Source organism: Zosterops lateralis, assembly GCF_965231275.1.
Source record: "Zosterops lateralis genome assembly, chromosome: 1".
NCBI lineage: Eukaryota > Metazoa > Chordata > Aves > Passeriformes > Zosteropidae > Zosterops > Zosterops lateralis.
In genome coordinates this window covers 83,058,600-83,081,886 of record NC_139762.1, presented here as the reverse complement: position 1 = coordinate 83,081,886, position 23,287 = coordinate 83,058,600, and the positions used below count along the sequence as shown (strand labels likewise).

Sequence of the window (23,287 nt, the reverse complement as noted above, 5' to 3'; positions counted from 1 at the left end):
ATGTAATCTGTTTTCATCAGCTAGTTTGAATGGAACTTAAGTTTTTATTCAAGATACAGCAGGGATCTGCACTGCATTGCACAAAGTCAGTTCCTACATTTGTACCTAATGTCACATCACTCTTTGCACTACACAACTGGGGCTCTGAAAAATTTAATTGGAATCCTTCTCAAGCATAGAACAACACAGCCTTTGTAACCAGTAACAAATCTGTAAATATTTTTACATTGTACATAATAATTTGATAGGACATAATAAGCCAAATTTGCAAAAGTGGCTATGTTTTCATCTAAAATATTCACTGGCTTGTATACATGTGTAGCTCCAAATGGAGAAGAACAAAAGGCAAAAGCAGGTTGCAACCTTCCTCCACCTCAACATACGTTTTAATTTTGCACATGTACATGCTAGGTATAAGTTCAATGCATACACAGAAAGTGATTAGATGAAAACATTACTTTTAAAAATCTGGGACTAGTGATTTGTGCATGAGAAAAATACAGAAAGCTAGAAATGTAGAAGTTTCTGTGTAAGTCAGACATTTTAAGGACTGGTATCTTCCTACCCCAATTCAGAATAAACGACTTTCCACAATCTTATTAGGGGAATGTCTTGCTTAGGTGTCACCTCACATTCCACATAGGGGTTACACACAGGGGTTTGTATATCCTCTCTGACTGAGATTCGCACAGCAGTATCAGGGATTTGGATGCTTAGTTCCCATTTTTGTAGCTGAGGATCTAATACCTTTGTTAAGGGATGTTACTTCTTTCTGAGTAATGTGTGTCTTTTGGCTCTGTGGTTTGTTCTCCCTACTTTTCAGTATTTCCAATAAGTCTTCAGTCTATTCTTGAAAGGGTCTTTCACCATTGGCACACTTTATAATCCTTCACCGAAAGCCCTTAAGTGGCTGTGGAAAATCTTCTTCTTACAAACATTTGTTTTGACACATGTATGTACCTTAAAAGCCTGGAGAAGCCTGTACTGGAGAAAAGAAGGCATTAGAGTTAACAGAGAAGAAATATAGATTATTCAGATAATACCACAGACCTCAGGACAGAAAATTCTGAGGAATCTACAAGGCTGTCTGAATTAGAATAACAATTTGCACTATTTTGGCCCTGGAGCACAGTAGAACTTCCTGACTGACAACTTTGCATTTGAGCTTCTCTTTCTCTGGCATGCTCCTTCCTCATGTTGTCTACACCAAGATCAGAAAATGAACAGTACCAAGACAAATGCTTAAGTAGAGGTCCTTCATCTTCCATGTTTAAATTTTCCCTGTTCAGGTTAAGAATAAAAGAATTTAGGCGTGCATGTAAGGCACACATTCTTAATTAGCCTCCAAACCAGGGAACATAACTTGGCTCCTTTTATTCACTACACACACAAAGCCAGTACTGGTAAAGGTTAAAATCTCATTCTGTGACATTTAACCATCTTTGCAAGGCACACTCAGAACAGCTTGAGAAGGGCTGTGGCCCTGTAATGATTTCATAGTTAATAATACATTCACATAAGCGTGTCCACATTTGTGTGTGTGTGTGTGTGTGTGTGTACACAAAATGTTTAGGTCAATGTATGGAGCAGCTACAGCATCATTTTCAACCTTACTTAACAAGGCAATCTAGTACAGACAAGTTTCAAGACTTTGAATTATGTCTCTTCTTGTTCTTAATATGGTTTTAACTGTCAATGTTAGTAAGTCATAAATATGAGAATAATGCAGTAAGGACTACCGCAAACACACACTTCTGTATTATTATTATTATTTTGTTCTGTATTTAAAGCATCTGCACATCTTCATACATTTCCTTCCTCCTCACTGTCAGACACCGAAGCTCTCAGTTATCCAGATAAAAAGGACTGGCATTCTCTAAATTGTAATAGTTTTTTATTCTGCTTTGATAGAAATCTGAGGACAAACTGGAGTTGAGAGAAAAGTCCTAAGTGTTTCTACTGAGTCAACTTCCATGTTTTGCTATGTATCTGCAGTCACAAAAAGGACATTTAAAACATGCTGTCATATTCCTAAATGTTCTCTCTTTTTCCCCCTCTCACCGCTTTCTTCACAAACACTTATGCCCATTGGCCACAGCAAATATTAATAATTTGCAATATTCAATAGTATTAGAATCAGTCCCCTTAAGATAAATGGTGGTAAATCTTCCTGAAGAGCTTCTCCAGCCTTTCTTGAACACACAGAGACACAAGACAGACACACACACACACACACACACACACTCATTCATGCACACGGCTATTTCACAGCTAACCTGCACAGTACATGTGCAGACATGCCATGACCATGCCAAATGTTTTCAAGCACATAAGACCCTGTGGTGCCTGAAGCTCATGCTGGAGATCTGGCTTTCAAGCCTTCTAAAAATACTTTGTTGGCACTGTCACCTCTGCTTTAGATGCCCAATTCTCATAGCTGACACAAAACTGACCACAGACATTTATGTTCACTTACTCTTCACATAAAAAACATTTTTTGACCTAAAGATAACTTCTGAAATCTTCAAAGCAACTTTCTGAAAGTTGCTTCTCAATTCTCTCAATAATCAAGAAAGTTACTCTCTCAATAATCAAACAAAATCTAGCACTATCTTAGATTAACTCTGGTGAAACCAATGGGTTTCCATGCAACCCATGGAAATTGGATGCAATTGGATTTACATTTTCCAGGTAGCAATGGACACGAGACAAAACAACACATAAAACATTCCTTCCTATGCAAAAGCTAAACAGATCTGACAGAATTTAATTACACTAGGAGACTTTAAAACATAATTTTCTGTCCATCTTGGGATTACCTGGAAATAAAAACAGATTAAAATACAACAATAAAGCTTGACATATAAAAACACTATTCATATTCAAAAATGAGAAAATTGTATTTCTACTGTTTCATTTCCTATATGATCCTGTTGATTTCAGAACACTTGGCACTGGTGTACAGGATTTTGCTGCACATCCTGTGGGAGCACTGTGCAATAGAAATACAGTGCAGAAATGGTTGCATGCTGCCTGGTCAATCTGATATTGCTGATACTTTTGACAGGAATATTAGAACAGGATAGCAGTACACAAGAGACTCCATTAGATATCTATAGTTGTCTTCAGGACACTGACCACATGTTGTAGACAGCAGTTGAAAAACATCCACTACATGCCATCACTTGCTACTCTCTGAGAAATTATTACAATCATTGCTTGAAAATGGTCCAAGAGACAAAGAAAGGAGCCACCATTTTACAAATGGTAAGGATAAGATCATGTCCTACATCAGAAGCATGTGGAGGCAAATTGTCTGACCCCAAATTACAGGAATAATCTCTCTTCACCTCTCCATTATAATCTAGCTTGACCTGTGACCCTGAAATCAGCTGGAATTCTTATAATTTATTTTATAAAGGGAAGCAATCAAATGTTATGCATGTCTGTTTTATAGGCATCAGTACCTAGTGTTGAGGGGAGATCTCAGCATCTGTCATAGGTTTATATAACAGTTTCATGAAGGCCTAGAATGTTCCATCTTAGCTCAGTGAACACTAACTTACTCCACAAGTAGGACCACAGACCTATTGCAATTTTGCAATCAGGGATACTATCTCTTCCGAGAAATGTACCATAAAGCTCAGGCAAAGGGTGGAAAAACCTGCTCTGCAATCTCTGGATATGATTATGCTTGCTAGTGTATTCCTACACAACCTTCTTCACAAAGGTCAGGAGATTCTGTCCTCATTCTGGGAAGTATCCATTGGCACAGAATGAGAACCCTGTTCTTGCTATATACTAAAAATGAAGAAAATTCCTCCACTGTGAACTACACCCACAGTAACATCTGTGTAAAGTAAAAGGAAGTAACTGATATATTTCCCTCAGGTTGCAGCGGTGCCTGTCATTTTTGCTCTTGAATTCTGGTACGTGAATGAAGCCTCTCAATGATCTTTGCTAAGATGCATTTGCCTTTTTTATTTGTCTGTGACATTCACAAGCAATTTAGAGTTGTACGAGACTGGTTTGGGTTCAGTTTATTCAGATTATGGAGACGCAGGACTTTGTTGCATGTTTCCATTCCCTGTCGACAGCAGCCCATAACTACAGGTGACTGCCTATTTTGCAAGTATAATCACAAGAGAAAGAGAGCAGAGGTGACTGGGTGGAGGGCAGCAGAAAAGTAAGTTAGGGCATTCATTGAAAAGATGAAACTCTTGACAAGGTGAACTCTTTAAAAGCCATACAGCACCCTAAATCTCCTTAAGCCTTTTCTGGATACTTTTCACTGACAGTGCTGAAAAAAAATTGTGATGTGTTGTGAATAGAATCTTAAGGCCAATTAAAAGTCTAATTAGAAGATTAATATCTCAGGAAAATGTGGAAACTTGGAAAAGTGTCACCATATCCTAGATCACTATTGATAACAAGAAAGCAGAATCTAAAGCACAAAATCATAAAAGAGAGAGGAGACACAAATAGTTACTAAGCTATTAGGGAGAAAGACTAAGTTATTTCTTTGCCAGCATCAGAAGCTCTTCATGCTAAGAAAAGGAAAAGGATTTTTCAGCAATTTTGAAGTGTCCAGATCTTTTGAAATCAACAAGTTAGACACCTAAATACTTACATTGGCCCATAGTTTTAAGCAGCCTTGTATAGAAGAGCAAGAGAGAATAAAGATTACTAATTCACCATGAGGTGGCCACAATAGTGATGGGGAGCTATGATGATTTCACCATCACAGGGTCCCAGGCTACATCAATGTGGTGGCATGGCATGACTTTGCTTCTCACTGCCTTTTAAGTGAACCCACCCATTTTAGCCACCATTTTTTCATACAAAATACCTGTTTCATAAGTCTGCTAAGACCAGTTGAGAAACTCCACACATTTTTCTTCTGGGAATTGATAACTTTGACATTCGTGGGCCTCTTTGAAAAAAACAAAGACATTTGTTAATTAAAAAAAAAAAAGTCACCTTTTCAACATATAACATACAATGTTACAGAAAAATTCTAAAACCTCAAAAGGATTTCAGATTAGCATGACAGTAATGTGGTGGGATCCAACCCCAATTGTTCTGTAATTTTTAAGCCAATAGAACATCATGTGTATCATTTAATTGTTCTTTAACTAAATAAATGCAATTATGATTTTCCCTGTAATTTTTCTGAATGAGCTGAGAAATATACCTCATACCTACCCATGCATTCCTGCAATTACTGATGGGGCTGTTGATGGAAGATTAGAATTTGCCGGGTGAGTTGCTGACCAATGAACCTTGGCAGTGCATCCAGGAATATTTGGAGTGCTAAAGGAAACAGTTAAAAGGGGAATGGGGCTGGAGAAGGGTAAATTAAATGACTAGAGGCTTGAAATATGACTTATAGACAAGTTCTAGAATGGATAGGGTTTATCAAAGATGGATGGGGTAAAATCTCTTAATAATAGAATGGGAAGTGTTTAGAATGTATAAACTGTCATAGCTTTTTAAGGTCAGGGAAACAACTTTATGATCTAGCTGATGATCTTGGCCAAAGTCTCTGGTTAGACATTGTAAAGGCAAGCTCTTTAGAGATTTTTTTTTTTTCTTCAGTCTGCTTAGGTTTAGTATCTGTATGATATTCATGATTAGAAGCAACATTTAATCACAAAGAAGAAATGAAGTCACAGAGTTTACATAGAGCACAAAAAGCAAGGAAATATTCTTTAAAAATGTGATACAGATTTGGGCAATATTTAGTTTCTAGCTTCAAATATGGAATTTACATAACAAACTTTAAGCCAACAGGTGTGATTTCTCATGGGTTAAGCAGAAACGATTTCCCAAATTATTCTAAGGTTCTCTAAAATTTCTCTTAGAATTTATTAAGATGTAGTATTAACAACACTGCTTAGACACCAACTTAAATTCTAGTGTGAGTGCACCAGTGAACTGAGATAGTATGCACCACATCTTGGAAAATGAAAGCCTTTTGTTAATTCTGATGCTGTTTTAATGTAAAAATGAAAAGCAGAACTCCTTAAAGACATGGAGTAAAAACCCCTCTACTTATCTGAAGCAGCACAAATAAAAAATTGATAGCAGTTGTTGCAAGATGAAGCAGAGATGGACAAAATTAAAGAAAAAATAGGTACTAATATGCATTCAGATAAATAACCCATGACTATTAGAAATAAAGCAATATAAACCCCCAACAGAGTACCTTTTTTGCAACTCGAAGTTTTTCAGAGAATATCATCTATATTGCTCTGTATTCACATCTCAAAGTAGGACACTGCTGAATTATACAATTATACATAGGACACACATGAATCATGCGTATACATCCAGACTGTCCATGCTCATAGAGATAAAGACTCACAACAAACTGTTTCATCTGCTGAATCAACTAAATATTTGGGATTATACACCTTGCCTTTGTTAGTCATTTGTGAGTCTTCACACCATATAACTGATAGCAGTGCCTCCTTTCAAATAATTTCTGAGGTATTCTTCATTTCTGCTGTACTCTGTGTAAAAATAAATATTTTCCTTTATTATGAAGTGCATAGAGTTACTAGTATCATGCAGCTGATGAGCTCCTTCTCCACAACCAAGTTCAAAACAGGATGCAAAAAATGGACGCATGTGAGAGATACAGTTTATTAGACTTTGTGTATCTCTGACTTTTGTAGTGGGAATTTTGGCTCTGAAATTCCTCACTGGAACTGCAAAGGCAATGATAGAATGCTGTATCTACCTACCAGAGTCATAACACAGGCCTCTGAGTCAGCTGTATTTGGCATGGGAGCACTGGTGGCGTATGTTGTAGTCCTTGCGGCCACGGTTAGCAGAAGGACTGCCTAATTCTCTTAGTTTGGAGTAATCTTGCACTAACCCATACCTTCATAAACTGCTACACTCCCTGGACCATGCTACAGTCTACAAGTCTCCAGAGAAGGTGGCTTTGTAGAATCAGTACAGAGGTTTTGTAGCACTTAGGAAGCTGTTGCCTACATGGAATCAATAATTAGTTAGTTCGGGAAGGAACAAATTTGCTCTCTGTCTTTACAGCAGCTGTGCAGGGAAAAAAAAAATGACTTGAAAATCTTTTTCAGTAGTGGAACATGTTTTCAGAGTTGGCCAAAATGGGTTGCATTCAAATTTGCTTTTTCATGTCAAAGTAGAGAACTGTTACATTATGTGCACATTAGGTCACTCTGTAGAAAATTCTCTCTGTACATCAGGATTCCACCAAGGACACAATGGACATTGGGTGGTTGCAACTGTAAGCACATGAACTCATCCAAAACTGAAAATATACCTGGATATCACTTTGAAGGGATCAGTCAAACTGTGAACCCAGTTTTATTACCCTGGAGATGGGCTACATTCCGAGATACATCTGTCACAGGTAATGAAATTCCTTGGAAGTGTACGGGAATCACAAAGAGAAGTAGATGACAACAAGAAGTCCTATATTAGCTTGCAGCATTTTATAAGCCTATTTGAAGTTAAATCACATAACAACTATACACCTATGAGGCATCTGATTGATAAAAACTTCTCACTTTTGAAACTTGCAAAAGTAGAAGAAAAGACAAAAGCATCATAAATTGGTAAATGTGACCCAAAAGTTGATCTGAGAAATGATCCAAGATGAAGACTTGTTCTAGACTATTAAAAACAATTGAGAGAAGTTGGAACCTTCATATTATGTGGGATTTATGAGGATCTGTAGAAGAAGAGAGCTGAAAAGAGAGCAGCTAAAGGTACCAGGAAAGTAAGCAAGGTTAGACTACAGTAAAGCATCTGCTTTCCTGGGAACCTGCGAAGAAGATGCAAAACTGTGCTGCGGTTATGTAGGTGATAAAGCAGAAGAAACTGAGGTTAAAAAAGTACCCCTTTGTTTTTTGTTTTTTTGGATCATGCCGTCTAGCTCCTGTGTGCTTTCTCTGATGAGCTGCTAACCCATGTTTTTGCTGCTGAAGAAAACAACTAAGTGCCAGCCTACCACTGGGCAACACACAAAACTCCTCTGTGGTTATGCTGCCGTCATCAAGCTTTCTTTCTGTAACCATGACATCTTTCTGGTTCCTGCACTTCCTTGTTATCATCCTAGCAGCTCTTAGTACCAACAGTAACAAATACATAGTGTTGATAGTTGAATCTGTGCAGGCACTAAGATTTTTCAAGTGAATTGTAGTGATTCTGAGTGCCTCTGCATTGGTATGCCTCTACTTTTTATGTCCATAGAATTACTAAGGTTGGAAAGGACCTCCGAGATCATCAAATGCACTGTTAACTCTGGACTGCCAAGTCCACCACTAAACCATGTCCCCAGGTGCCACATCTACATGTCTTTCAAATACCTTCAGGGATGGTGACTCCACTACTTCTCTGGGCAGCCATTTCTTCTTGTCCTATTGCTTGTTACCTGGGAGAAGACACTGATCCCTCCCTAGCTTTTGGGTAGCTGTAGAGAGGTATAAGGTTCCCCCCGAAGTTCCTTTTCTCTGGGTTAAACAACCCCAGCTCCCTCAGCTGCTCCTCAAAAGACTTGGTGCTCCAGACTCTTCACCAGCTCTGAATGGTGAAGAGTCTGGACATGCCCTTCTCTGGACACGTTCCAGCACCTCAATGTCCCCTTGTAGTGAGGGGCCCAGAAATGGACAGCAGATTTGAGGTGGGGCCTCACCATCTTGGGATGTCTTTGTAGATTTTTATTTCCTGGCAATGATCAGGAAGATCAGTGTGGACTTAATTTAGTAGGCCCTTCATAATGATATTTAGAGCTATTTGAGATGCCTTAAGGTATCTGAGATAATTCCCTATAACACAGGACTCACAGGGGATTCACACTGTTCAGAAGCTGGAAGTGACAGTCTAGAGTGCCTCCAGGGTATTGGATGCCCAGGTTTGCCACGTAAATTCCACATCACCTGTTTATATGGGAGTGAAATCTACATTTCCCCCACATAATCTGTAATTCTTGAAAACCTTGGATCTAACACTTCAGCTTGAGCAATGGAGGTACCCAAGTTCTTTGTGCAAAAATTCCATCTAGTGAGATACCTGGTAGACTCTTACCTTAACACTTACAAGAAAAGAGTTCATAACATCTTACTCTTTCTGATAGACACTCCTGTAATAGTACTAAATCACCATATGAAGTCATTATAATTTATAATTCTTTTGGTTATTGCTATTATAAAATAGGCTTTTTGGATCTCACTCACAGTATATCAGGTTCGCAGCTGGTTTCCACCTCAAATTCTCTTCCAGGAAGACCAACATGTAACTAACGTGACTAACATTTGTCCCCTTCTACATCCAAAAGGGTGGATCTGGGATCCTATTTGCCAAAAAGAACAACTGGAGGTAAAATGCCTCAGGCACAATCCTGTGTCAGGAAATTCATACATTCCCTCATGTTGTGAAAGAATATACCTACGATTACTTGTGAAGACACCCCAAAATGCTTTAATGCAGAGAGAAGAATAGGACTGACAGCATTTTGAGTTTCATTTCACACCCATCTCCCTCAGCCATCAAAGCCTGATAGGGAATGGGTACTTAAAAATGGATTTCATGTTCCTGAAAAGATAAAACCATCAAAATGGCAATTCTCTCAAATATTTTGAATTATGTTGAACTGGAAAATTTTGTTTCTACAATTTCAAATAATTTTATTCTGCTTTCAAATTTTTCAGTATGTAGTATCTTTTCTGTGTAGCATTTCAGGCCAGCAATAAAATCTCATTTGTAAAATGCCAAAGTAGGATATTTCAACACACACTTCCCTCCACAACCCCTTGAATGAGTCAAACTGGAGAACCACTAAGCAGGCATATACGATAGACAAGCTGTCAGTTTCTGAAGAAAGAATACTTTGTGAGAAAACTCTACAGTAAGCCCTTGGAAATGACTGTGCAAGGTGCAAGACAGCAGAGAGTCCTGCTCACAGCTAGTTGTGGCCTGTGAGGTTTCTGATAAATTGAATTTCCAAGGGATGCATGCACACAGTCAGTTGGAAAATGACTACACTGAAGAAATATGTGAAGTCACTACAGATACACTGACGTGATAGTAGCATTTTGCTCAATGTGCTTGAGAAACCATGAAAAACTGGTAGTATCAGAGAATAACTTTGTGCAAGACCTGCAGGACTTGAAACACTTACGACTGTCTTCCTAGCAACTGCATGTTTCCCATTTCGATCAAGCGTTTTTGATCAGACCCTGTTGTCTTCCTCACACACACAATGCTGCTGGCGTTGGACAGTTCACTTCAGCCTTGTCAGTCTGTGCCTGTCAAAAACCAACACTGTAACCTGTTTTATCAGTGTTCTGGCAATGCATCAGTCGATGTTGCAGAAGTGCTACTATGTAACTAACACTTGGCGAGAATGCACATGCGTTGTGTAAGCACTGCCCTCTACTGTGGATTAGGAGCTGAGGAAAGAGTAGAAAGTTTTGAAAAGCTGATGAGCGCCACTTTTTTTACTTAATTGAGGAGGCAGAGGCCTTTCTGTGAAAGAAGAAAACATTAACGCTGTCCTAAATGCTTTTGTCAAATGTCAAGAGGCAGATTCCAATGGGCACTGCAGTGAATCAGGAAGTTGTTGTATCATAACACAAAAGACACACTAAAGAGAAAAGCACAAGTCAGATACAGGAAATAAACTTTGATTGATATGAACTGTTGCTGCATATGCTGGAATACACTAAATGTGCTACACTATTACTGCATTAAGTTCTGCCAGCTCACTAAAGGTGTAAGGGAGCTCTAACAATACCAGGGAGAAGAGTTATTTGTGCCTGTCAGACCAGAGCCCAGCCCCTGAATGCTACAGAGGAAATCCCCATCACCAGTGTGGGAGGCTTTTTTCCATTGACCCTTAAAACACCTGCAGAATCTAAAATACCACATAGAGCATAACCTTGTTTCAGTAGCTGATTGGGGAAGAAGCCAACAGAGGGAAAAAAGCTGGTGGCTGGGGGTGAAGTAGAATTATACAAAATAAAATATACATATAAAGATTTTTAGGATAAGAAGAATACTGGATGATTATGTTGAAAACCCACATGATCCAATAAAAGCAGTTTTCCTACAGTTTTTGAAATTGTTGAGTTCAAAATCTACTTCTAAATAAGAAAGGCAATATTTCAAAGTAGTTATTAGTAAGAAACAATGATCTGGGCCATTATTTATTTTCACTTTTTAATAACATGGCACCTCTCAAAAGTGCTTAGAGAATTTGTCAGTCTGAGCCTTCCTGGAAGTCACTGTAGCTCTGCTGCAAAATTTCCTCTGAAAACACAATGTTTTTCCAGTATTTGGACTGTCCTCCTCTTCCTTGGTACGTATGTGGGTTGGAGCAGCAGTTAGACACAGGAGATCAGATTGTGGTGTTTGTGGTCAGATTTTCGCAGGAGCTAAGCGATCAACGTGCACCCAGAATGTGAGCTCTTTCAGAATTTTGGTTTTCATGTGTGGTTGCTGAGCTATTTTTGAAAGCCTGGCTAGCTGCACAAAACATACTCATTTAGCACTCAGTTGCTTACCTACCTAATACATGGGTAGTTATGTGGCATATAAATCCAAATGCTGTATTGATCTTCTACAAATAAATGAATATTATAAGGAAATCATTAGCAATCAAACCAGTAATAAACTAAGCAAAAATAACCAAGGAAAACAGACATAATCAATTCAGAGTTTAATGTCTTGTAAATGAAATCCCAAAAGTCTCAGTTCTGCAAAATATATGAACAAATTCTCAATCCTATCCCTGTTCAGGAAACCTTATTTAGCAGATACCTTTAACTCACTGATTCCAATGGAATTTACACTTCATGGGTTTGAAAAAACAAGAATGCAAATACAAGGGAATTTACAGTTGGCAGACAAGTAGAGAAGGTAGGGAAAAAAATGAAGAAAAAGAAGGTATGCACAAAAATTAGTACATTTCAAAATACCACAAAAGCCACTTGAGACACTGGGTAACTGTTATCCAGTACATCTGAAAAAATCACACAAGCAACATACATTGAAAAAAAAAAAAAAAAAAAAGAAAGAAAAGAAAAAAAAAGTCAATGCATTCAACTTGGAACCTCGTTCATTAGTGGGATAAAGAGATAAGTTTCAAGCCTACACCACATGTGTTTTGACAATGTAGTCCATTCAGCGAAGCACTGAGCTGTACAAGGAGATTATAAGTTTTATAAGAATATTCATGAGGTCTCTTGGTGAAAGAGGACTGCATCAGAGAAAGATTTTCAGAATGCTCTTCCACAATAGCTTTATAATTTTTTGACTGTAAATTTTTTTAAAAAAACTTATTTCTATGTTATCCTTGGCAAAGAAATGATAGAAGACTCCAGCTTTTAGGCATACATTGCAACATATCTGGGGATGCTACATTCCTGGGCTAGAATAGGCCTCAAGAGACTGTGACATTTATGACTTTCCCCAGAGCCAGGTTTTAATGACAGCTGGAAAGAGAATGAGAAGAACTTAATTATGATCCAGGATTTTTGGTCAAGTCCAAATATGAAGATTCTAACCCAAATAGCACATCCATAGATCTCTTTGGGCAATTTTCATTAACCATTCCAGGTCTGGTGACCATTGCCACCAGATTACACACACAGTTATTAATAGGTTCACATTCATAAATTTACTGTTTTAAATTTACACTTCTAGATGAATCACAACATTTATGTCATGGCTCTTTACATGTGCTGAAAGCTCCCACAGTTATTCCGTATCTGAACCACTGAGAAAAGCCAGATAACACGTGATTATGATTCCTAAATTTCATTTTTATTTCAGCCTAATTTTTAAGGACTATGACCATCACTTTGTCCTAACTAATATAATACAAACCGAGTTTGAGTACAGCACTATTGCCTAAAGATGAGAGTTCAGTTAAAAAAATAGCACATGCTTGGACTCAGGATACGAGAAGTTTCATTCCTTTGCTACAGATTCCCAGCGGGAATTTGTTGAATGACCTTAACCTGTTGCACCCGGATTTACATCTATAAAGCTTCCAAGTTGCAGGGTAAGGAATTCAGAATATTATCTAGGGTCCTGGATATATGCACAGCAGCTCTCCACAATGCTGATCTTGTATTAGGGGCTTTTAGGCTCAACTACAGCACAGGTTAAGATTTTATCTTTTTTCTAATTCCTTAAGAAAAAAAAGAAGAAAAACAGAAGATGGTTTCCTGTTCTGCCAAAAGGAAGAGAGGGTGGGTGCAAGGCTAACATAAAAAACATGCCCAGGTTCACCACTCTTCCTGTTTGTCTCTGCAGCTACATGACAGATGACTCTTAGTTACTTTCAGCTTTGCTAATAATTTGAATGGTAACCACTTTCTTGCATGGTTTGGGGAAGGACACTGTCTCACTCTGGAGTAATGCCCAGGCACTGATGCTGTTGCCCAAGTGCAGCAAGCAGGAAGTGCTGCTGCTACCCTGTGAGAGTGAAAGTGACTCTTTACTAAAAGAGTTTTACACTTTATACTTACAAATCATATTTAGGCTTCTCAGTCCAAAGTATGTATCTGACTATTCAAGGATTTTGGTCAAGTTTCAAGGCCTTTACACATCTTTCCAAAACTACTAGCAAATGCATGAAGTGAGAAAAATAAATTATAGGCAAAGTTTTATGCCTTCTGACTTTCTTCTGCTCAAAATCATAGCAATCTTGATGTCTGCCAGTCATGGACAGATAATTGTGAGAAACTTAATAAAATTTTTCAGATGGAATTAAGCTTTTCACAACTGAGATTTTTTGAGCTTTGAGATGTCAGAATCTTCTATATCTCAGAGATCTTGGTCTCCTTATTGCCAGAAATCAATGAAATCCATAGCCTCACTCATTAAAAATGAGATGCATCATTTCAGAGAAGGCAATGCAGAACCAGTTGCTCAAACTTACAAATCCTCCATGATAACACGTGATGCAGATAGTCCCAGATAGGATGTCTGCCTGCAGCAGAGTGCACACATCTGCTTTTCTTCTTCAAAGCTCCACCATAACAGCAGTACAATCTAGCAGAATAAGGGTTAACAACTCTGTAACTTCACAGCAACTCAGACATCTCTGTTCAGCACAATGTTGTATTCTGTATGTGCTGTATTTTGAAACCACATTCATTTCTCAATAACCATTTTATACTATTTTTGTTACAATTCAAGCAGAAAAGTTAGATGCCGGCTCTGAGAAACTAGATGACTTGTGCAGAAGGCGAGATAAAATAATCAGAATGGTGCATGAAAAGCTTGGGATGAATAGGCTTGTTTGCAGTAATATGGGTCACATGTGATGACCTTACAATGATTAACACCTCACTTTACCTGGGAACCTGCTGCTGTGTGAAGAATGATGTGCTGTTCCCCACACAGGTAACAGTATGTGATGCACTGCAGAAGGATATACATTCACCCAGAAACAGATGTAAGAAACATAAATGAACAGATCTAAGTTGTAGCTCAGAAATTTGAGCTACTCACAAGGCAGATTCCAACAACCAGGAGTGTTTAGCATATACTCTGATGCAATAGCCAGCATCAAGTCTTTTCTTCAGAACAGGGAGGGCAATATTTCTGCTTTACCAGTGAAGTATCCTTTCTGTACTTTCCTCAAAAATGTGAACTGAGGAGGACCATTCCAAGGGAGCACAGGAAAGGCTGATGCAAAGAGAAATTCTGTTTAAGTCAAAAAAAACCAAAAAAAACCAGTCTAGTTCCTCTTTTATCATTTAGCTGCTACTTTTACCATTTTCCTTTCCCAAAAGTTTGCAAGTAAGCATTTAATTATCAGCTCAAGCTACTAAAGACAGGTTTAGGGATGCCTTATAGTAAAAAACTGCAAAGTTAATGATCTAGCTAAAAGTATAGTTTTCCAACAGCATTCAGGGAGCTTTTGCACACTCAAAGGCCATCTAGTGACTAAAGTTAACAATCACACACTTTTGACACAGCAATATTCAAATCACATTACTCATCAAACATGCAACAGACAATTAGTACTATAGAACAGGAAACATTTGAAGTATGAAAGTATGGTACAGTTTGAAAAATAAGCATGTTTCCATTCTTTTCACCCAAGATCAGATTTTTAACAATTTTTTCCCTCTTCTCAGGTAACAAGAACTCAAGAGACTCTATCAAAATCATGCTAAGAAATGAAACATAGTGTGCAGTGCTTGTGTAGTGAGGCTTTGAAGTTTGCACATGGTTAAGTGGAACTAAGTCTACACCAGCAGTGTCTTCAAAATTTACTGCACCAACACAGCAGATAGAATGTAAATCAAAGAGATGTACATTATTCATAAGACAGCTGGTGGAGGCAGCTGAACCATACACTGCATCCTCCAAACTCCTAGTTATTTATTAAAATGGTGCACTAGAAAAAGCACAGAGATGAATGGCCCTGTGTGCTCAGCATATCCCAAGATGAAAACAATCATCTGCTGAACTTGCAGCACATAACAAATGACAACTCTAATACATATGTGCAGAAAGGCTTGGGGAAAAATGGAAATAAGATGGAAATTTGTCATCTTTCATCCTTTTGGCTATTCTTATGATCAGACTGGGATACTCTTACAAAGTGGACATAACAGATTCTGATTTCTGTTTTACAGGTAAAAAGTTAGAGATACCCACAAGCTGTGGAGACTCAGCATACACTCTCCTTTGATACCAGAAAATGCCTTAAGATTTAATAACATAGTCCAGCTATGATTATTGTTTCAGAAAGTGAGAGAGGGACTGCTTGGACTTAACTAAAAATTACAAAAATTTAAACAGCCCAGAGACACTGTACTTACATATACAAAGGGATAGGACAGGTTTGAGAGCTTTGGGATACACTTTTACAGACAAAATGGATCAATCACTTTTTTTTTCACCAGGCAGAACATTCTGATAGAATATTTATGAGGTCCCAAAAGACAGGTGGTGACAAGTCAAAGTTTTGCTCTTGGAATAATGCAGTGCTCATTTGAAATTGTTAAAAGACGGTGGCAAATGATTAGTTTGACATATATGCTGAATTGCCAGCTCAGCAGGCAGAATCTTATCTTTTAGCCTCTTCTGATACTAGGACTTCAGTAAATTTCATAGGACAGTATAAACAAGTTTTCTTTACAATTAAACTACTTCCCTTCTAGCAGCACTTATTTCATTGAGCTCTTGAGAATACAGGAAAATTTAACATCAGGTCTGAATTTCTTTCTTATTCTGTCCCTGCAAGCAATTCTCACTGTCCACAATTATATTCCTTCTAAAGAGCATCATTCAAGAAATCATGATAGCATTATCTATCTACCTTGCTTTTTTTCCACCCTGCTGAGGTACCTGTCTCTCCCACTGTATGTCTCACTCTGCCAATAACTCACCTATCCATTGAGTTTGCCTGAGCAAACCTTCTGGCCCATAGTATGGACAGGAGATATGTTCTTATTTTTCTATCATACTTTGAGCATCTTTTCTTTTTTTTTGTCTCAACTTAGCTCTTATTTGACCCCTTTTAAGACTTCGATGAACTTTTACTGGACTCATCTAAAATGGTTCACTCTGAGATAAATTTGAATAGGTGAAATACAGAGTAAATAAAAGACACCAATGCAGAAGTGATTGTTTTGGACAGACAGCAAAAAACCCCTTGAGTCTGTGCGTGGGTATGATTGCCATGGTGTTTTCATAAATGTCATGTCTTAATGCAAACATCAGATGTATGAAATCATGACAGTCATTCCCTTTACAGATTTCTTCTGTTCTGCTTTTTATATATAACTCTCTCACAGGAGAAGCATGCAGAACATATTTTTTGATATAGGTATTAACTGAATATCTTCTCGATTTTTAGAATGCTGTTGAACTTAGTCTTCCGAGATAATTAACTGTTCACAGACTTTGTGAAAGGACTATTCAGACATCTCCAATATTCACAAAAACTGAAACTTATAAATCACCAAATCTCTGTGGAAAGGTAAAAGATCCTATTTGAAATCTGTGCCTCCAACAACCTAAAATTGTAATTACATGCTTCTTCTATGCAACATTAGCTAATTAATCTGACTTAATAGGCTTTTTTTAGGCAGCAATCGGAACCAATTGCAACACTGAATTTTAGTTTATTAAAAATCATAATTGTTACAGGTAATAACCCCAAGTAAACTAACTTAATGTGATATTTGTTAAGGTAGAGAAAAAACTTTTAAAAATAAATGGTAGCTCATTTAGTATTTGACTTGTGGACACTGCATTGTTTTTGACCCCTTAAATAAATATAACCTATTACCATTACTTCTTGTCTCTCTTTTAGTCTTTTGGAAGAAGAAGATACAAATGACTCCCTGAAAACTGCTTGTAACTAAGCATAACCCCCACCAGTTTATATTAGAAAGGACATGGCAAAACAAACAATAGAAAAAACCCGAACTTTTTGAATTAACGAAGAATCTTTTGGTACTGGGCAAGTGAAAAGCAAATGCAAAGTGAAATACCTAACTGTAAGCATGATAAATAATCTAACCCTTAGTGAAACTACAGTTGTTTTATTCAATGGCACTTGGCCTTAAGGAGATTATTTCAATTTTTTTACATTATTTCCAGATGACTACTAGCTTATTAGGCAGTATGCTATTACACATTTCATTGTTCTATGGGTATTTACCAGCACAGATATTTTTGAGAATGTTGTAGGCCATCTTTCACAGGATCACAAAATAATCTGAGTTGGAATGGATCTTCAAGGATCATCGAGTCCAGCTCCTGGTCCTGTACAGGACCATACACAAGAGTCACACCATGTGCTTGAGAGCATTGTCCAAATGTTTCTTGAGCTCTGTCAGGCTGGTGCTGTGACCACTTCCTCGGGGAGCCTGTTCCAGTGTCCAGCCACCCTCTGGGTAAAGACATATTTCTAATATCTGACCTAAACCTCCCCTGACTCAGCTTCAGAACATTCTCACAGGTCCTGTCACTGCTCACCACAGAGACAAGAGATCAGTGCCTGCCCCTCCTCTTTCCCTCATGAGGAAGCTGTAACTGCAGTGAGGTCTCCCCTCAGTCTCCTCCAGGCTGAACAGACCAAGTGACCTCAGCTGCTCCTCACATGGTTTCCCCTCCAGCCTTTCATCATCTTGGGTGCCCTCCTTTGGACACTCTCCAATAGCTTAATGTCTTTTTTATATTGTGGCTCCCAAAACTGCACACAGGACTCAAGGTGAGGTCACCTCTGTGCGAGCAGAGTGGGACAGTCCTCTCCCTTGCCCAGCTGTGATGCTGTCCCTGATGTCCCCCAGGACAGGTTGGCTCTCCTGGGTCCCAGGGCACTGCTGACTTGTTCAACATGCCATTGACCAGGACCCCCAGGTTCCTTTCCACAGCACTGCTTCCTAGCGTCTCATTCCCTAGTTTCTTTGTACAACCAGAGTGCAGATTCCATCACTCCCCCTAGTTGAACTTAATTTGGCTGGTGATTGTCCAGACATCTAATTTGTCAAAGTCTGAATGGCCATAAATAGTTCCGTTGTTTTTCAAGTTGCGCAATTCTTTTCGCTTTATTTTATATTTTGTTACTTCTGATTAAACTTCCTTCTTTCTTCTTTCTATTTCTACAGGCAGTCAAAAGTTCTAACTTACTAAGTATATAAGTACTGGCTAAGGTAATTTTCTATCAATATTTGAAATGTAGAGGAGGCTGGAATCCTACTTTGAGATACCTCTCACTCAACGTGCTGCTTAATACTGCATTAATCCTGGATGATTACTTCACCAGAATAATGATTATTCTGGAGAAAACACTTATTGCTTCAGCAGAGGAACCACTGAGAAAGGAAGTCTTCCTATGCAAAGACCACAGGGAAATTAATATAATATGACCACAACTATTTCAGTAAGTTCTACATGAAACTCTTCAACTGAGCCTCTTAAAGAAACAGTAGAAGAAAGATAAGATCTTAACATGGATAAATAATTGGTTAGAAGTTCACAGATAGAAAGAAGGGATAAAGGATCAGTTTTCAGGTGGATAGAGATCGCTGGTAGAGAGCCTTCAGATAACACATCTGTGCCTAGGACATTTTGGCCTAACATACTCACATATTAGCTGTAAGAAAGGAGTTGGAAAGTCAGTGATGTGCTCAAAAAGCAAATGCATATTTGACATGTATATTTGATTCATGAACACAAAGCTATAAATCTGTGACTATTAACTAAAACACACAATCTCCTGATAATGAATCCCTGATCAACAAACCGTTGCATGACAGGAAAATATTTGGAGGACAGATTATGACTTTACAAATTATCCAGTCTTGAATGAAATGCTGGACTACTTAGGCTTTTGGAGAAATCCAAAAATCTAGTAGCAGCATGAGTAAACTACTTATTTTTTTAAAAAATGGTTACTCCCAAGTCTATAAGTTAACTCTATAGTATTTCCTATTTCTCATTTCTCAGCTTTGGACAAAACTGTCTTCAGAAGTGTTAGCTTCCAGCAGGGGCAAGAAATCCTCTCTGCTCTTCATCAGACTTGTCAGATAACCTGGTTAGTTCTGCAGTTCCCATAATCTCTGTGCTAAGGCCTACAAATAGAATATTTACAAACTGGTCAGGGGATTTCATCACCAGGTCCCCAATACAAATACACCTGTATGGTCAAATTATGAGATCATCCTCCTCCTAACCACTGCAAAGAAAACTTCAGACCAGAGAGAAAAGGGGAAAAAAACTGTTATATAAGTGAGAGAAGGGGACTCCAGGCAAACACTTGGAAGCCTGGTCTTGTAGCATGGAGCAGCTCCCCTATACGGAGTGAGAATACATGGGGAATAGCTCCTCATCTGTTGTCCTTCCTCTGATTCTTCAGTCTTAGAATGACCTTCACCATCAGCTTCTCACATTTGCTTTGCTATTACAGAGCTTCACAGAGTTTGCTTTGCTCAGCAGATGCAAAAGACTGCTAGAGAAGTTCAAAGTTGTGGGCTGCCAAAGCCATAGTGCTACATCTTCTCACAATAGAGAAGCTCCTCTATTGCAGATATTTTATATACCACAGCTCATCTGTCTCAAAGGCTGCTTCTGTCTCTTTTTTTTACATCCCAGACACAGTGGAGAAAGTGACTGTAGAATTTGCTTGCAAAATGCCCGACTGATCTCTCTTTCAGCACAACTTCCCTAAATGACTTCATTGTGGAATGTCTTGGGGCTGGTATCTAGAAAGGTTAGCAACTTACATCACATGCCTGGGGCCTGGTAGTTGGGCCCTGAATCATATAGCTAAAATATGGAATTTGTTTATGTAGTCTCATTAAAAATAGTACCTAACAACTCATCTACTTTTTTATATCAGTATTTACACATTTGTAACTAATACTTCAGCATCACAGGAAAACTTGTAAATGCAAATAAGATTTGGAAAAACACTTACACCACTCCTTTAAGAAATTTATGCTGCACTGTATCTGTTTCAAGGTTTGTCCCCAAGTTCAGTTTGACTTTTCCGGACAACTTCAGCAGGGTCAGCATTTTAGTATAATAGTGAACTTTCCTGAACAAAATAACATCAGAAAGCCACCAGACAGTTTCTATCTGCTTCCTGAAACTACTGTCCATCTCAGAGCACTTTCTAGATTGTAACCCAGATTACTGACTCGATGGCATCCAGCTTCAGATGTTGTCTGTGTTTGTTTCAGGTCTGTCTCTGTGTATGTCTCTCTCAGAGTATGTCTCTCTCTGCCTGCTTTTCTTTGCATTGGAAAAACTAATGGGAAGATAAAAATGCTTATATAAAATCTTTATTTCCCCTTCACTTTTCCAGAGGCTTGCAGAAAAAAAATCTGAACATTTCTGACTGATGTCTGAAGTCTAATTTTCATATGTAAATGAAAAAAAAGTAAATGAGAAATAAGAGTGAAAATTACATGGCATGGGCAAGAAAAAAAAAAGGAAAATTATGTAGTTTATTTTTTATGCCTTGTGGTTTCTTGGGTTCCTTACAGTTCTTTTATATAGCTACAGTAACAAGAAGTGATTTAAAATGCAAAGTTGGAAGACAGAAGCCGGGAACCAAAACCACTGCCAGAATTTATGGCACTTAGAGACCTTTTGGTGACAATAACATGTATAAAGTATTGCTAACTGTGCAGTAACTGCACTACTTCATAGCAAAATGGAACTAGACATTTATTTACATTTCTCTGTTTTGTTCTAAAAAATGCCTCTCCTCATCCTACATGCTCATGCATGTAGTGTGAGATACCATAAAATTTTGTTCTATCTGTAATGAGCCTTTCTCTATGCAAGTCACTGAAATTAACTTCAAACATATTGCTTATTGTTAATTATGCCTATCCTTATAAGCCCTGGGCAGGTATTTCCGCTTTCCACAATTTTTATCAGAAAATTCTGAAAGCATCAAGCCAATTTTACATTATGTTATAAGGAATTAATTCCCATTTTGGTCTAAAATAACTACAAAATTATCAGACCCAAATTTATGTGTAAGACACTGATATAAAATAAGAGGGAAATGTGGTATTTTGACCAATATGTTGTGGCAGTCTTCAAGAACTTTTGTTGTCTGATCAGCTAGACACTGGAACAGGTCTCTAAATATGCTGCACTGCAACTTGTCAGGAAATACTAGAATACACAGAAATATCCAGGGGATTTCCTGGCTTTGGAGTGAGTTGGGTTTCTTGGTTTGCATTAAAGTAGGTGTTCATTAGAACTATGGTAAGTAACTTCACATTTTACATAAATTGATTTTTTAAAAAACCCATTAATTACCTTCAAAGTTGTTTTGGGTTTTTTAGCATTAGAATTCTCATTAGAATTTGTTGACTGGTAACTCTTTGCTACAGCAGCAACAATGAATCATACAAACACTCTACTGCAGTTATATTCACTTCAAATACCCAGGACAAATGTATTTTATAAGACTATTCCTTTAGGACCCTGGGGAATGGAGTTCAGAAACTCATTTTATTCATTTGTTAAGCACCACTAGTTTCTTTGATGATTAAAAAAAAATAGTTTACCTCTGAGTCATATCCTGAACTTCCACCTTCTGTCTGGGCTGGATTCCTCCAGGAGGTCTCCTGTGGTCAGGCTGGGCTCTCTCTTGTGATGGGGACACTGGTGAGGTTTCCTATCACTGTAGTCTGCCATGGATTCAATAGTTCTTCCAACACTGGGCTGCTGTTCAGCACCTGCTGCTGGACTCACAACACCTGAGCACGGATCTATTAAAGGCACAACATCCTGGTGTGGAAATAAAGGATCATTTGCCCCTTCTGGAGGAGTTATTAGATAGAATTTAAGGAAATAATTACTGTTTTCTCTTCAAAGGTGGCAAAACCGTGATTGCTCTCAAGACCCCTCATAACAGGCATACACTTCTTCTTCAACAGACTTGGTTACCATTGGTGAGCATCTTGTAAACTCATTCAACTGACAAGGCAGTTAAAGACTTTTCAAAGGCACTTGCTGCCTTTCAAGTCCATCAAAAACCAGTCATTTTCTTCTATTGTCCTTGTGTGGCAGTAAACTTAAAAGATGCAACTTGCTCCTGTTTCTCCAAGATCTGAAGTCTCAGCCAATAAATCACAGTAAAAGTAGAGGTCATTCTCCAGAAAAAAAAAAAAAAAAAAAAAAAAAAAAAAAAAAAAAAAAAAAAGGTACATAGAAGAGCATGGCAGTGTTTAAGTACTGAATTCTTTCCTGAAAGGAGATTTATCAAGTATGGTACATAAAGAAGAGTGCCATTGCATGCTCAGATTTTTTCTGTTGTTTGGTAATGATGGAAAACACCTCCTAATGAAATTTATCCTGGTGGGAAACTCAGTTCATGCCTGTCACTGTAATGTAGTCCTTCAAGGGGACACACATAACAAATTGTAGTGAGACCTGAGAATGTTTTATATGCAGTGTGGGCCCTGTAAGGCTAAGCCGACACACTGAAAAGAGAGCTCTGTCTGATACATCCTGTGTCCACTTCCTATCATAACTCTACATGTACCTAAGTGAAAAAAAACTTCCAAATTTTGACTCCTACCAGTAACAAGCCTTTAAAATGCCATAGTGATGTCTTTATTTACTGACTCTCAGTAGTTTCCATATCAAATGTAATGTTTTACACTAGAAATTACATTCAGTGGTGCAGATTGACTTTTTCCTCCCTACCTTCTTACCTCCTCCTGGAGAGCTTTAGAAGGAGGTGACAGGAGAGGTAAAGACAGAGGACTCAGATACAGCCCAGGATGGAAGACAT

At 38.1% G+C, this 23,287-nt stretch overlaps 1 protein-coding gene across 1 annotated transcript; it reads right to left on the bottom strand.

Moving 5' to 3' along the window:
* Window positions 1-5,201: 5,201 nt before the first annotated feature.
* On the bottom strand, window positions 5,202-22,400 carry SPMIP7 (sperm microtubule inner protein 7; the record flags this gene model as incomplete). Its single annotated transcript, XM_083856545.1, is given in 4 exon segments — window positions 5,202-5,313; window positions 15,149-15,382; window positions 22,082-22,352; window positions 22,355-22,400. Coding segments are annotated over 4 exon segments (663 nt in total).
* Between the last annotated feature and the right edge of the window lie 887 nt (window positions 22,401-23,287).